This window comes from Exophiala mesophila (genome assembly GCF_000836275.1).
Source record: "Exophiala mesophila strain CBS 40295 unplaced genomic scaffold supercont1.5, whole genome shotgun sequence".
NCBI lineage: Eukaryota > Fungi > Ascomycota > Eurotiomycetes > Chaetothyriales > Herpotrichiellaceae > Exophiala > Exophiala mesophila.
Window position 1 is genome coordinate 1,988,681 of NW_015622508.1, and position 16,185 is coordinate 2,004,865.

Consider the following 16,185-nt stretch of genomic DNA (forward strand, 5'->3'; position numbering starts at 1 on the left):
TCTGCACATGGCCCTCGCGCGTTTGCAGAAATAACTATTCAGTACTGAATATACAGCATCATCTACATCATGATACATGTCAAGTCGCGGAGTCAGCCAGTACCAGCCATGAGAAAAGAGCATTGCAACGTGATGAGTGAGTGACTTGATACAAATATCCATTACTATAAACAGCCAGGGTAAATCTATGGTGTTTTAATGCACTAATGTCAGAAATCACGGCTACAGGTCAACTGCTCCTCAACAGCGACACCACAGCTGATCAACCCTTGGACACACAAAACGGCCCAGTAATACCAACAAAGGAGAGACGCTCCTATCAACCATGTCTTGATTAATCATACCCCACCTCATCCCATGTAACTCCGGTTTGTACACTATCTCCCCTGTTCGGATCAGAATGCCGACACTGCAACCGCAATCGCCTGACTGTCGCTGTGGCTGATACTGACGTTGACCTTCTGCACCCCGGCTTCCTTGGCTGCTGCCAACGCCGCCCCATTGAGCTTGACTTGAGGGGCTCCATTCTCATCGCTGAGGATTTCAATGTCGTACAGAGGTGCCCCAGCGCCTTTGCTGGACACACCGAGGGATTTGAAGACAGCCTCTTTGGCACTCCATCGTCCTGCGTACGATGCCTGGGGTGATGCCGCCTTGTCACAGTATGCTCGCTCCTTGTCCGTAAAGTTTCTTTGCACAAAGGTTTCGTTCTCAATGTTGATGGCTCGGATGTCCTCAACATCCACCCCGATCTTGGATCCCTCAGTCGCGGTCGCCTTTGTCAATGACTCCAACATTGCTTTGGTCTCCAACACAGCTGCGCTCTGAGTCTTCTTGGGCAGGGCTGGAGAGTAAACAAGCTCGCCAGACTTCTTGTCTGCCGAAACTCGCTGGTCAGGGTTGAGGAACACCTTCTGCATAATCTCATCGGGATATGGTGCCTTGGACTTGGCAACAAACAGAGTATTGCTGATCATGCCGTTATGGAAGTATCGGTATGCCTTCTTTTGTCGGGTCTCAACCTTGGCCTTATACCGTTGGAACTCTGCTTCGTCCAGGGTGGCATACAGATACTTGGGATGAATACCGATAGCCTGGGCACCCTTCTGACCAAAGCCGAATGAAGTGACCGAGAAGGCCTTGATGCCATCAGTCTGCAGCGATCGGCTCGGATAGACAATGTAGTCAAACTTCTCCATCACTTGATCAACGTTGTCTGCGTTGCGGTTTCCAGGCACAAGGCCACTGTTGAGCACCTGCAAGCACCCGTTGAACATCCAGGCTCCAGCAGCGCCCTTGGGGTGACCAGTCAGATATTTCTGGAAGATACCGAGGAGCGCGTTGCCCTTCTTGCGGCCAAGATGAGCCATCTGCTTGCAAATCACTTCTGACTCGTTCTTGTCGTTTGCAACGGTTGACGTGCCGTGGAAGGATGCAACATCGAGATCGTCAACAGTAAGACCCCATGTGGCCAGGGCGCCTCGAAGAGGAGCAATAGTCGAGTCTTGCTTCCAAAAGTTGTTGCCAAGACTGAACTGTGCTTCCTTCTCTTGCCTCTTGGCCTCGCGTTCAATGTGAGCGGCACGTTCCTGGAGGTACTCGGTTTCATTGAAACCAAATCCAGCCTGCGACTTCATGGCGGCAACCTCTTCATGCAGATACATGTACTCCGATTCTTGCCAATTCTTGATGGCCTTTCTGCGGAGATCGAGCTGTCTGCGGCGATACTTGATATCGAGCAGAGGAGAAGGATATTTACCAGGATTCTCTCGAGCAGTCGTCAAGACACCTTGACCTGGAGCAGGCACAGATCGTCCGATCTTGTCAGTAGCAGTGGTGGTGAGACCCAGGATACCGTAAATAGGTGTTCCCATATCCAGTGCCAGGCGAGCAGACATGATCACTTGCATACCACATCCTTGGGATTCCATGAATCCATTTCTGGTGGTGGTAGTTGGTCGCGACATCTCCTTGGGGGTACGTCCGTGGGCAAACTCATCCTCTGCGTTGCTGGTTGCCTTCATATTGGCGAATTCGTATGACCCTTCTTCCTGGAAATCATCAAATCCACCAACGAAGCAGACGCGTGCCTTGCCTTCGACGATAGTCTCGTAACCAATGTCAATCGACTCAACTGCGGTCGCACATGCTCCCACAGGGGTCTTAATAGGACCAGTTGAAGACAGAAGCAACATGTTGACCCAAGCAGACATGGTGTTGATGAAGGATTCTTGCAGGATGTCTTTTTGGACGGGCTTGTCCATGAATCGATCCTTGTACATACCACGGAGAGCAGTAGTACCACCAATGCCGGAGCCCACACAGTTGCCGACTTCTGAAAGATGGACATACTTGTAGAACTCATAAGGATCAGTGATACCCGAAGTCAGAAGAGCTTCAACCGTGCACACAAGCACGAACAGGGTGACCTGGTCAACTTGGGAGATGATATCGTCGGGGATACCATATTGCTTAGCGTTCCAACCCGTCGGGATTTGACCAGCAACCAGGCGATCGAAGCGAAGAGCCTTGGGGATAAGTAGAGTGGCGCCCTTCTTGAGACGTACGCTGTACTCTCCTGACTCGAGCTCAAAGATTTCTGCCTTCTCGCCGTGTTCCCTCTTGAACTCCTCGGCGGTTTCCTTGGAAGCCTCAAATTGGTCGAGATCTTCTTCGATCTGGATTTCCTGGAGAAGTTGCTTCTTGTTGGGGTCATATCCATTGAACAGTTCGGGCTCAATCAGACGAATGCCGGAGTGCTCGAGGATGGTCTTCTCATACTTGGACTTGACGTCCTTGTCGTCAACAGGCTCACTAGTCTTAGCATCGACCCAACCGGAATAGGACTTGCCCTTGAGCGGCCCATTGTGATTCTTGATCAAGCCCATCATCCATGCCATCTCAATACAACCCTCGAGCGAAAATTCACCATATGCCTCCATTTCCCACCGGGTACGAGAGTTACCCCATGGACCAACTTCGGCAAAGCCGGTGACGACCACAACCTTGTCGAGGTCAACCATGCCTTTGAGCGAAGCATTGAGCGGAGCAATGTCTTCTTTCCACTTTGGAAGTTCTGGAAAGTCGAATTTAATGTTTGCACGTGGCTCAATGGTGACTTTTTTGTACAAGGCCTGGCTGTCCTCGCCGTTGACAATCTTGTTCTCGAGAGCAGTCTCCTTGGTGACGGCCTGTCTGATGGCACTAGTCTCCATGACCTCAGCACGGAGCTTACTCATGAGCTCTTTGAGGTTAGGGAGGAATTGGAGTCCACCATTCAAGTCGGCAAAGACTGGTTCATTCTGGCACAGATCAACAATGGCGGGGGACATCAGGCCGAGCAGGTTGAAGGCCATTTCTTGCTGGGAGAATGTGCGGACACCATACTTCTCGACTCCATCCGCAACAATGTTGTTGCCACTCATGAGACCGGTGCCACGAGTCCAGCCAATGACAGCACCACAGATTGTGAGATAGTCACCCCAGCTCTCAGAGGACCATCGGTTGAACAAGGTCTCCAATGCGAGTTTAGACTCGGAGTAGAGACCGTCGTTGCCGAATGTGCCATGGTTGGGAGAAAGAGGAAGCATGACTTGGGCAGGGCGGGTGTTAAAGCCTGCCTCAAACTTCTTGCTCTTGACACTGCCAAGGAGTCGGATCAAGTTGGTCAGCATGATTCTGTGAGCGAGCTCAGACTTGGAATCAATGCTGTCAATTTCGCGACCATTTTCAGGAATGGCAGCAAAGGGTACGATGAAATCGAGATCCCAGCCCAAGCCTTTCTTGGTGTCATAAATGTAGTCGATGAGCCCTTCGACATCTTGCTTACTTCCTTGGTTGAAGGGGACGACCACAAGCTGGGCGCCTCGAGCACCAAAGCGAGCATACATGGATTGATAATACTCGGTCACTTCGCGCGAGTATCGGCTGGTGGTGACGACAACCTTTGCACCTCCACTGATGAGGCCTTGCAGAACTTCAGCACCGATAGATCCAGCGCCAGCACCAGTCATGAGTGCCATTTTGCCCTGGAAAGTCAGACCAGACTTGGCGGCATCCTCAAGGCCCTGGAGATAGATGCCGGTCAACTTTTTGCTGTACTCCCAGCCATGTTCTTCCTTCTTCTTGAGATGCAAGAAGGGGATGGTCTCGGTCTTGCCTTGTTTGGTGGTTCCATTCATGGTGGCACGGGTGAGAGAGCCATTTCTGCCAGGCTTCTTGACATCGCCATTCTCTTGTGGGATGATTTGAGATTCATTCATGCCCAGAGCACGAATGACATCCTTGTAGAGGCTGTTGAACTGCAATTGAGAGGCCTTTGAAAGCTTGTGCTGCTTGCGAATGAGCTTGTACACATTACGCAAGTCATTCTGAACCTTTGTGCGGTTGCTGTATTCGGAGATCTTGCCTCCATCAGCCATCTCGCGAACATAGTGCTCCAACTTCCGGGCACTTTGCCGAGGAACTTCTTGGTAATCCAGGTTACCGCGGGCGTCGACTGTTGTCTGAGGTCCGGTGGGAACTGCAACGTCCTTGTAGACGGGGGCTTCATTGAGAACGTCTTGGCAGTTTTCGATGAGCTGCTGGCCCAACTCTTTGGCCAGCTTATAGGTTTCACCGCGCTCGGTTGGGCAGTTGTCGATGTGGTATTGCATGTACTCAATCAAGGTTGGGTTTGATCGATTCATGATGCGAATGCACTGCGAGACGATTTCCCGGTCAACGGCCTTGAGACGACCAAAGATGATGTCAAAGTACATGCTTAGAGCGTCCTGTCGAGCCCAGTTCCATGAGGAATCATAAACACGTGCTTTCAGGGTGCTGAAAGAGGGCTCGATACCAGCAGCGTAAAATTCGCCATGCTCGACATTCCATAGATCCAATTGAGCTTGGAGAGCTTTGTTGTTCTCCTGAGAGCCGAGGAACGCCTTGTCGCCAGAGCGAAGATCCATCTTGAGGTAACGAGCGAACAATTCAAGTTGTTGCTTGAAAAGGGCCCGCTGATCTTTTGTCAGGGCATCGATAGCCGCGGGATCCATCATCATGCCGGCACCCGCGCCAGCAGCAGGGCCGCCAGCAGCAGCTGCGGAAGAGAGACTGATGCCAGCGTTGGATGCGTATTTCTGAGCGACATCTCCGAGGTAGGTCTTGGCATCAGTCTCGGAGCCCAGACGGGCTGGAGGCTCCATGGTCAAGGCCAGGAGAAGAACGCCATCTTGTCTACCGGAACCCAGACCAAATGATGTTTCAAGGTGTTTTCTAACAGCGGTGATGTTGAAGCCACCAGGCATTTTGGAGGAGACCAAGCGAGCAATCAGAGATTGGGACTGTTTTCCAAGCTGTCCATTGAATGTAGATTGCATTGCCGCACCGAGCTCGTCCAGAGGGGTGTCTTCTGGCTTTTCCGGAGTTGATCCAAATTCTTTACCCAAGTCTCCCAAGATTTCATTCTGAAGGGTAGACTTGCCACCGACAAGATCTTTAATGGCTTTCGTCAAGGGGATATCGGTGAGGGGTTTCTTGAGTTTCTGAGCAACCAAAGCTCGCAGAATATCCACTGCTCCAACTGGAGCATCTGCAACAGCAGCAGCAGGACCGGCGCTGGCAGCCGCTGGAGGAGGTGCCGCAGCTGCTGCAGCAGGGGCGGCAGCAGGTGAAGAGGAGGGTGCGGCGGCAGCGGGTGCGGCGGCAGCAGGGGCTGGCTCGTCTTCCACAGGATCAACGTCATAGTAAATCTCTTTCAGGTCCTTGTTATAAGCTAGGACTTGACGTTGGACTGATGTAGCTGCGTCGTATGCTTCATATTTCGAGGCCAGTGTTCGTTTGGCCATTCCACCCAGTGTGTCCGCAGGGCCAATCTCCACGATCCTCTCAGTTCTGTTGGTCTCCAAGATGACATCTTGGGTCTCAATCCACCTCACTGGCGAGGCGAATTGATATGCCAGAAGCTCAACAAGGAGCGTGTGTGCGAGCTCTTGCTCGACTTCGGGACGCATGATGACGGAGTGCGCGAGAGGAGGGTGATGGGTAGAGTAAAATAGAGGGTGGGATGGAGGAAAAGAGGTTTAGAGGTTGACGGCCAATTGCTGGATGAAATGAATCAGAGCAAGAGCCGTTGAGAGCACAGGTAGAGGAGAGAAGGAATTGTGCTAATGTTGATGTGGTGTTGCAACCACAGTCTGTTCTTGTGTGTGAGGTGAGGATGAGAAAGGTCGATTGAGGGCGTGGAGCAAATAATGAGAGGAAGGTGCAAGGTGGAAGTTGGAGGTGGATCGAGTATACAGAAAGTGGAAGAGTAATCAACGTCGGAGCAGACGCTAGCTACGGACAAGAGGGTTGGATGATATGCGGCCAGAAATGGAAAAGTGCATAGGTAGACGAGTATGCAGTGAATGGTTGGGACCGAGACGTGGCCTTGCTGGACGACTTGTTGGATCAAAGGATTTTTGCCCTTTCGAGTTGACGAGTTGACGAGTTGACGTCTGCCGCGGGCGGAGAAGGTGAGAAAAGATTTTGGGGGAACAAGAGCCAGGATGATGCCGAAAGGCTATAGGTTGAGGAGAGTCCAGACCAGGTACTCGCATAACAGAATTGACTGTACCTGGGGGTTCTGGGTACGCCCGTCTGAGGCATTAGGTGCATTGAACGGAGTAATAGTGGCTGGAGAGAAGGGGATGGAATATAGTCTGACGATAGATATTCATAGCTGGTTTACTGTGAATCTTAGGTGGTCACGGGTATTCTACGTGCATTCTCTCAGCATTGTTCTAGTTAATCACCTGTCAGACAGTCCACATTATAACCTCTTTTTGCCTCCGATACCCCCCTAGTGACTGTTGAGAAAACAGTGGAGCCCAACTCTGTCACCCAGCCAGCTGCCCCGCCAGAATTATTCTCCTCGAGGCACCAAAAAAAGTTGGAGATGACAGATAGATTGTGAGCCGAAGCACCATCGAAAACCAATTCCATCACCAGGCAACAGGCCCAACGCCTTTTCTGTCCCCCTTTTATCACTCTGTAGATGTGTAGCGAGATAGGTCAAAGTGCTGCCTGCTCAACGGCTTCTCTGCAAGCCTCCAATTGATGTCATGGTCCGATCACGAATGTTGCCAGACTGGCTTCAAAAGTTGGAGAAAGCTGTCAAGACTAACAAGTGGCTCCCCGAGAAATGCTCTGGTTGGGACCATGACGAGTTAGTGACGGGGTGCCTGCAGCCCGGGAGCCATTGAGGGAGTGGCTTCTGCCCACCAGTTTTAGTGCCTCTTTAGAGCTGTTCCAGGGTCTTTTCAACCCTCCCCATTGGTTGCCCAACCGGATGAGGCCTGCATCTGAGGGCTGCAACCTCTCGCTCAGAAAACTTCATTGAATTCAACAACCGCTCAGACTCCGGTCGCCGCTGACTGACACAATACACACTTGAGAAGCCCGAGAGAGTGTTGCTTGGTCCTAAGAGTTGCTCCATCCAAACTTCTAAAACATTCGGACAATTCTCGATCCTGCCTTCCTGTCCACATCACAATAACTAATCACCCTCATCAAGGCAGCTGCTCCTCACTCTTGCTCCTTCCTTCCTTTACATCTACTTTCCACTTTCTCTCAACCACAGCTAAGCAATTCTGCAATTCTGCTGTTGCTCACACATTCTTTGAGCTCACCATCGTCCGACTCACACGACTCAACAACGACTAGTTACAAGTGGCATTGAGTTGCTCACTTGACATACCTCTCCTCAGTCGTCCTGTCACCCTAACTTCTCCCGATACTACCTCCATACTCGAGCACCGCCATCATGTACTCAGGCGGCGCCACGGGAACCCACACACCCCGATCCTCTCAGAACCTCAGACCTCTTATCCTCACTCATGGCAGTCTCGAATACTCATTCCTGATTCCTACCGCCCTCCACTTTGCTGCATCTCAACTGAAAGAGGCCTTCAAGGCTTCTCTTCCAGAACCAACCGATGAGTTGGCTCAGGATGACGAACCTTCCTCAAACGCCGAGCTGGTCGCCCGTTACATTGGCTTCATTGCCGCTGAAGTCGATGATGACGAGGAGGCTGCTGGTTTTGTCGAAGTTTTGAAAGTCGTCTTGAACGAGTTTGAGAGATCGTTTATGCATGCCAACGATGTACATGCCTTGGCTGCCACCCTCCCCGGCATTACCGCAAAGAAACTTGTAGTGGTGCAATGCTACTATACTGGCCGAGCTGCCGTCGCCAGACCCATCAAACCTCATGATTCAGCTCTCCTCCGAGCGGCCGATGATGAGGACGCAAGCATCTACACTGTCTTTGGTGGCCAGGGAAATATTGAAGAGTACTTTGATGAGCTGCGCGAAGTCTATACCACATACCCGTCTTTCACCAAGGACTTGATCGAGAACTCCGCCGAGCTACTGCAGACCCTGGCTAGAAACCCAAAGGCAGACAAGTTTTACTCAAAAGGTCTAGACATCATGACCTGGCTCGCAGATCGAGAGACCCAGCCAGACACTGATTACCTCGTCTCAGCCCCCGTCAGTCTCCCCTTGATTGGTCTCGTTCAGCTCGCCCATTACCAAGTTACCTGCAAGGTCCTTGGAAAGTCTCCCGGAGAAGTGAGCGAGCGCCTGAATGGTACCACCGGTCATTCACAAGGTGTTGTGACCGCCGCAGCCATTGCAACTGCAACTTCCTGGGAGAGCTTTGCCAAAGCCGCCAGAGAAGCGATCACCATGCTCTTCTGGATCGGTATGAGAAGTCAACAAGCCTTCCCACGCACCAGTCTTGCACCCTCGATCCTGCAAGACTCGCTTGAGGCCGGCGAGGGAATTCCCACTCCTATGTTGTCTGTTCGTGACCTCTCCAAGTCACAGCTCCAAGAACATATCGACGCTACAAACGAACATCTGCCCACTGACCGACATATCGCCATCTCGTTGATCAACAGCGCCCGCAACTTTGTGGTCACTGGCCCTCCCATTTCTCTCCACGGTCTCAACTTGCGCCTGCGCAAGGTCAAGGCCCCTACTGGGCTTGACCAGAACAGAATTCCATACACTGAGCGCAAAGTTCGCTTTGTCAATCGCTTCCTTCCAATCACCGCACCATTCCATAGTCCTCTGTTGTCGGAAGCTTTCAAGAACATCCAGGAAGATTTGGCCGATATTAAAATTCCGGCTTCGCGCTTGACTATTCCAGTCTTTGACACCAATTCTGGCGATGACCTTCGCGCGTCTCAAGACAAGGACATCGTTCCTGCCCTGGTTCGCATGATCACGCAGGACCCCGTCCACTGGGAACAAGCTACCGTCTTCGAGGGTGCAACCCACATCCTGGATTTTGGTCCCGGTGGCATTTCTGGCCTTGGTGTTCTCACCAACCGAAACAAGGATGGTACTGGTGTCCGCGTTATCCTGGCTGGTGCCATGGATGGCACCAACGCCGAAGTTGGCTACAAACCTGAAATTTTTGACCGTGATGAGGAACAAGCTGTCAAGTACGCGACCAATTGGGTTACAGAACATGGCCCGAGACTTGTCAAGACCTCTGTTGGACAAACTTTTGTCGACACCAAAATGTCCCGCTTGCTTGGTGTCCCACCTCTCATGGTTGCCGGCATGACCCCTTGCACTGTGCCTTGGGATTTCGTTGCTGCAACCATGAATGCTGGCTATCATATTGAACTGGCTGGCGGCGGCTACTACAATGCAAAGGGCATGACTGAAGCTTTGACCAAGATCGAGAAAGCCATCCCACCCGGCCGTGGCATCACTGTCAATCTGATCTATGTCAACCCCCGAGCCATGGGCTGGCAGATTCCTCTGTTGGCCCAATTGCGAGCTGATGGCGTTCCAATTGAAGGTCTGACCATTGGTGCCGGTGTTCCCTCGATCGAGGTCGCTCAGGAGTACATCGACACCCTTGGCATCAAGCACATCGCCTTCAAACCTGGCTCCATGGATGCCATTCAGGCGGTCATCAATATTGCCAAAGCCAATCCCACCTTCCCTGTCATTCTTCAATGGACTGGAGGTCGTGGAGGTGGTCACCACTCCTTTGAAGATTTCCATCAACCCGTCCTGCAGATGTACGGCCGCATCCGAAAATGTCAGAACATTATCCTGGTGGCCGGCAGTGGCTTTGGCGGTTCCGAGGATACTTATCCCTATCTGACTGGTACATGGGCACGCAAATTTGGCTACCCCTCTATGCCTTTCGATGGTGTTCTCTTCGGCAGTCGCATGATGACCGCCAAGGAAGCACATACATCGACAAATGCAAAGAAGGCCATCGCGGAAGCCGAGGGCGCTGACGATAGTCAGTGGGAGAAGACTTATAAAGGTGCCATTGGAGGTGTCATCACTGTTCGCTCCGAGATGGGTGAACCAATCCACAAGCTTGCCACTCGAGGCGTCAAGTTCTGGGCTGAGATGGACCAAAAGATTTTTAGTCTCGACAAGAAGAAGCGAGTGGCTGAGCTTAAGAAGCAACGAGAGTACATCATCAAGAAATTGAACGATGACTTCCAGAAGGTCTGGTTCGGGAAGAACTCGGCCGGCGCCACTGTCGATCTCGAAGACATGACTTATGCAGAGGTCGTTCGTCGGATGGTTGAGCTCATGTACGTCAAGCATCAGTCTCGCTGGATCGAGGTCTCTCTCCGCAACCTCACAGTTGACTTTATCCGCCGTGTCGAAGAACGCTTCACCACTGGTTCTGGCAAGCCATCGCTCATCCAGAGTTATGCGGAACTTGACAACCCAACCGAGGTGGTCGAGAAGATCCTGGCAGCATACCCACGCGCAGAGAGCCAGCTCATCAACGCACAAGATGTCCAGCATTTCCTGCTTCTCTGCCAACGACGTGGTCAGAAGCCTGTGCCATTCGTTCCTTCATTGGACGAGAACTTTGAGTTCTGGTTCAAGAAAGACTCGCTCTGGCAATCCGAGGATCTCGATGCAGTCGTTGACCAGGATGTTGGCCGTACTTGCATTCTTCAAGGGCCAATGGCTGCCAAGTACTCAACCAAGATCGATGAGCCTGTCAAAGATATTTTGGACGGCATCACGAATGATCATATCAAAGGTCTTACCAAGGACGTCTATGGTGGCAAGGATACCAGTATCCCCATCGTCGAATACTTCGGTGGGAAGATCATTCAATCCCCAGAGAGCGTGACCGAGCTCGATGGCGTCACCGTCATTCCAGATGGCACTCGCATTACCTACAGACTGTCATCCCAGGCTTCGGCACCTCTTCCAGACCCAACGGAGTGGGCTCAACTATTGGCAGGCAAGACCTATTCATGGAGACATGCTTTGTTCACCACCGATGTCTATGTTCAAGGTGCTCGCTACCAGAACAATCCATTGAAGCGCATCCTGGCTCCAACCAGGGGTCTCGTGGTCGAGATTGCCCACCCCAAGGACCCATCCAAAACCAGCATTGTCGTTAGGGAACCTACCCAGTCTGGCAAACTCGTCAAGACGCTGGATATCACCCTGACTGGAAAGAACGAAATCCTCATGAACCTGTGGGAAGAGCGCACGGCGGAAGGTGAAGCAGTGGCTCTGCCCTTCAAATTCGTCTATCATCCCGAGACCGGCTATGCTCCCATCCATGAGGTGATGGAAGGTCGCAATGACAGGATCAAAGAGTTCTACTACCGTATCTGGTTCGGTGAAAAGGACGTTCCTTTCGATACGCCTACCACAAACAAGTTTGATGGAGGCAAGGCAACCATTGTCACCCAAGACATTGCCGACTTTGTGCATGCCGTCGGCAACACGGGAGAGGCCTTTGTCGACCGTCCAGGCAAGGAAGTCTTCGCTCCCATGGACTTTGCCATTGTCGTCGGGTGGAAAGCTATCACCAAGCCAATCTTCCCCCGTGCTATCGACGGTGATTTGCTTAAGCTGGTTCACCTTTCCAATGGCTATCGTATGCTTCCTGGGGCTGAGCCATTGAGAGTTGGCGACGAGCTGCACACCTCTGCCCGCATCAATGCCGTCATCAACCAAGAGTCCGGCAAGATGGTTGAGGTCTGCGGCACAATCACACGTGACGGGCAACCAGTGATGGAAGTCACCACTCAGTTCTTGTACAGAGGTACCTACACTGATTTTGAAAACACCTTCCAGCGCAAGGAAGAGACACCAGTGCAGATCACTTTGTCTTCGTCCAAGGACGTGGCTGTGCTCAGATCGAAGGAATGGTTCCATCTCGACGAACCTGATATCGATCTCCTAGGACAGACCTTAACCTTCCGATTGTCCAGCCTTGTTCGATTCAAGAACACGACAGTCTTCCAGAGCGTTGAGACTATTGGACAAGTCCTTCTGGAACTGCCCACGAAGGAAGTCATTCAAGTTGCTTCGGTCGAATATGATGCGGGTGTCTCTCACGGCAACCCAGTGGTTGATTATCTTCAGCGCCATGGACAATCAATTGAGCAACCGGTCAACTTTGAAAACGCCATCCCTCTCAGTGGAAAGACCCCACTGTCTCTCAAGGCACCAGCCTCAAATGAGACATATGCACGTGTCTCTGGCGACTACAACCCCATCCACGTGTCACGCATCTTTGCCAGCTATGCAAATCTCCCAGGCACAATCACCCACGGTATGTACACCAGTGCAGCCGTGCGAAGCTTGGTCGAGACTTGGGCTGCTGAGAACAACATTGGCCGCGTCCGAAGCTATCACGTCTCTTTGGTTGGCATGGTCCTCCCGAATGATGACCTGGAAGTTAAACTGGAACATGTCGGAATGGTTGCTGGACGAAAGATCATCAAGATCGAAACCAGCAACAAAGACACAGGTGACAAGGTTCTCTTGGCTGAAGCTGAGGTTGAACAGCCCGTCTCATCCTATGTCTTCACTGGTCAAGGCTCGCAAGAGCAAGGCATGGGTATGGATCTCTATGGCCGCAGTGCTGTCGCCAAAGAGGTATGGGACCGTGCCGACCGTCATTTCATGGACAACTATGGTCTTTCGATCATCAACATTGTCAAGAACAATCCTAAGGAACTTACTATCCATTTCGGTGGCCCTCGCGGTAAAGCCATTCGCCAAAACTACATGGCCATGACTTTTGAATCCATCAACGCCGACGGATCAGTCAAGTCTGAGAAGATCTTTAAGGAAATCAACGAAAACACCACATCCTACACCTATCGCTCTCCCACTGGATTGCTTTCTGCAACCCAATTCACGCAGCCTGCTCTGACGCTGATGGAGAAGGCCAGCTTCGAGGATATGCGTTCCAAAGGCCTCATTCAGCGTGACAGCAGCTTTGCAGGTCACTCTCTGGGCGAGTACTCGGCACTTGCTTCAATCGCAGAAGTTATGCCCATTGAAAGCTTGGTCTCGGTTGTCTTCTACCGTGGCTTGACCATGCAAGTTGCCGTGGAGCGTGATGAGCAAGGGCGCAGCAACTACTCCATGTGTGCTGTCAACCCCAGTCGTATCTCGAAAACATTCAACGAGAACGCCTTGCAGTATGTGGTGGAGAACATCGCCGAGAGCACTGGATGGCTTGTGGAAATTGTCAACTACAATGTTGCGAACATGCAGTACGTTTGTGCTGGCGATCTCCGAGCATTGGATTGCTTGACCAACGTCCTGAATGCGCTCAAATTACAAAAGATTGACATTCAAGCTTTGATGCAAACCATGTCACTGGACGATGTCAAGGCACATCTAAACCAGGTCATCAGCGAGTGCCGCAAGAAGACCGAGGCCAAACCACAGCCCATTGAACTGGAGCGAGGTTTCGCAGTGATCCCTCTCAAGGGCATTGATGTCCCCTTCCACAGCACATTCTTGCGATCTGGCGTCAAGCCTTTCAGATCTTTCTTGCTGAAGAAGATCAACAAGACCAGCATTGACCCTGCCAAACTGGTTGGAAAATACATTCCCAATGTCACCGCTAAGCCATTTGAGATTTCCAAGGAGTACTTTGAGGAAGTCTATCGGTTGACCAACTCTCCTCGCCTTGCAAAGATCATTGAAGATTGGGACAAGTACGAGAATGCCGGTGATCCAGGTGTCCGACGCCTTTCCACGGTGGTATAAGACGGTGGTTATTGTTTCGAGCGATTCAGCGACAACGATAGAATGCGGTCTGAAGATTGAAAAATAATCTGGAGCTGCGGCGTTGTTTCAGTAGCGTGATTATGGAGTACCTCATACTATTACTATTAGAGGTGCATTCATTGGACTATACTTTCTTTTTCTTGTACAGATAGTGCCAAGTGTGTAGAGATTCATAGTATTCGAGATAGTGAAGCGGCAATTCATTACCTTGACCAATATTTCTTCCTCCTTTTGGTTGTGACATCTTATCCGCGATAATTCGTTTCTACACTAGATTTGATACATTAGTCGAATGAAAGTCGTGCAAATAATAGCTAATAGCTACTTCGTGCCGTAAGTAGTCATAACATTCTTTTATACACAGGTAGGTATATATTGTGTCCAGGTCTATGCGCCAGTCCCCAGTCCAGGACCAGGGAGACATATTTCCGGCCACTCGGATAGAAACATGTCAGTCGACACGTCCTGACGAAACATTAGAAGATCATTCGGAGAGAGAGACATATAGTCCAACGAAAATCCCCGGTCCATAGTAAAGACATTTTGCCATCCTTTATCAGCAATCTCGCCGAGAGCGACCAAGGCACGTCTTGCCGCTCCAAGGACTTTGGACAAGTCCTGGAGAAAGTCGACAGCTTTTGTAAAAGAGTATTGGGCCGAGTTTGCGTCCTGAACCACTGGACACTGAAGATGTGGAACCAAATGGCACATCGCCTCAACCACACACTCGACAGCTGTCAGGCCGAACGAGACGGGATTCGCCGTCGAGTTCATGAAGGCAAGTATGGCTTCAATGGTCTCGGCTGCTAGTTGGACGCATATTTGAGCGCCTCGTGTATCGTCTGCGGTGGTGCGTTGCCATGATTGTCTGATTATGAGGCGCAGGAGGTTCATTCTCTTTGAAGAAGCATCAGTAAAGGTGACCATTCTGGGGTGGTATCAATTCATTGATATGGATACTTACCACACGAGCAACAAGTCTCGATCGGATTTGACCTTCAGTTTCCCCTGCAGCCTCATAACTTGACAGTTGAGTGGTCTCCCATTGCAGTGACTGATGAAACTGTCTTTGCGCATGTAGGATCTTCGCATCCAGGACTTCAATCTCTTCCGCTCTGTCAGCTCGCGTGAGCGCACGAGCAGCGAACAATGAATCCCAGACCGAACCCCACAGACGAGCCCAAACGATTTCCGTCTGCACGTACCTGTTGATCAGCAACTTGGATTCCGACTCTGCGTACGCTTCCATATCGAAAGCGGCACCCAATGCCAAAGGATCAACACCCTCGACTTCCTCCACACGGAACTCATTCTCCCGAATGAGATACGGCTTCCAACTCTTCTGCGCCACCCGTCTATCCATGTAGAATATCGTCCACCACAGCAATCGACAAGCCCGTTGATCTGCCTCCGACCGATGACTCCACTTCGTCTCATCATTAAGACCAATATTAAACGCCAATTGAATCGCCGTGCCCATCGATTGCGACGCCGCCGTAAGTCTCTCGACATGAATCAAATACATCGCTTTCACCGTATGATACCGCACCAGATCGAGATCGATACACTCATGTCGCAATCGATATTCCTTCCCTGCCATTTCTTCTGCCATCAGGAAATACCTCCAACCAGGCGTCGTGTCGATTTTCGCTTCATGATTCGAAAGATCCAGATACGTCGCCAGCGCCAACACCATACACATCATCATGAGAAACGTGCGTGAACATGGCTTGACCACGATTTGAACCCTCCCTTCCCCCGACACGACTTGATCATCCACTTCAATCTGAGCCAACCGTTCCCGAAACTGTCTCGGTTCGAGACAAGGGAAGAAATTGTTGAGTTGTTCGAAATACAAGCTAACGAGACTTTTGATCTGAGGAATGGATGGTAAGTCGCAAAGATAACTGGTCGTTCCTCGAGTCTCGTCATTTTCGACTGATTCCGGAGGACTGGATGTGGATGCGGATGCTTGAGAGTGGTTGGAGGCGGGGAGAAGGGCTTTTTTCAATGCGTTGATGTGTGAACTTAGTGATGCGAGGGCTTCTTTGTTGGTTGCCACTTTGAAGATTTCCATGTTGGATGATTCCGCGGATGTGGTGGTGGTG

The 16,185-nt window shown here is 51.2% G+C and overlaps 2 protein-coding genes across 2 annotated transcripts; one reads left to right on the plus strand and one right to left on the minus strand.

Annotated features, from left to right (window-relative positions):
• Positions 1-141: 141 nt before the first annotated feature.
• PV10_07450 (fatty acid synthase subunit alpha) lies at positions 142-6,500 on the minus strand. The gene has a single exon (XM_016372351.1). It carries the CDS (start codon positions 5,994-5,996, stop codon positions 396-398), a length of 5,601 nt encoding a protein of 1,866 aa, XP_016221683.1. The 5' UTR covers positions 5,997-6,500; the 3' UTR covers positions 142-395.
• An 878-nt stretch (positions 6,501-7,378) lies between these two features.
• PV10_07451 (uncharacterized protein) lies at positions 7,379-14,295 on the plus strand. Its single transcript, XM_016372352.1, has one exon. It carries the CDS (start codon positions 7,790-7,792, stop codon positions 14,054-14,056), a length of 6,267 nt encoding a protein of 2,088 aa, XP_016221684.1. The 5' UTR covers positions 7,379-7,789; the 3' UTR covers positions 14,057-14,295.
• The last annotated feature ends 1,890 nt before the right edge of the window (positions 14,296-16,185 follow it).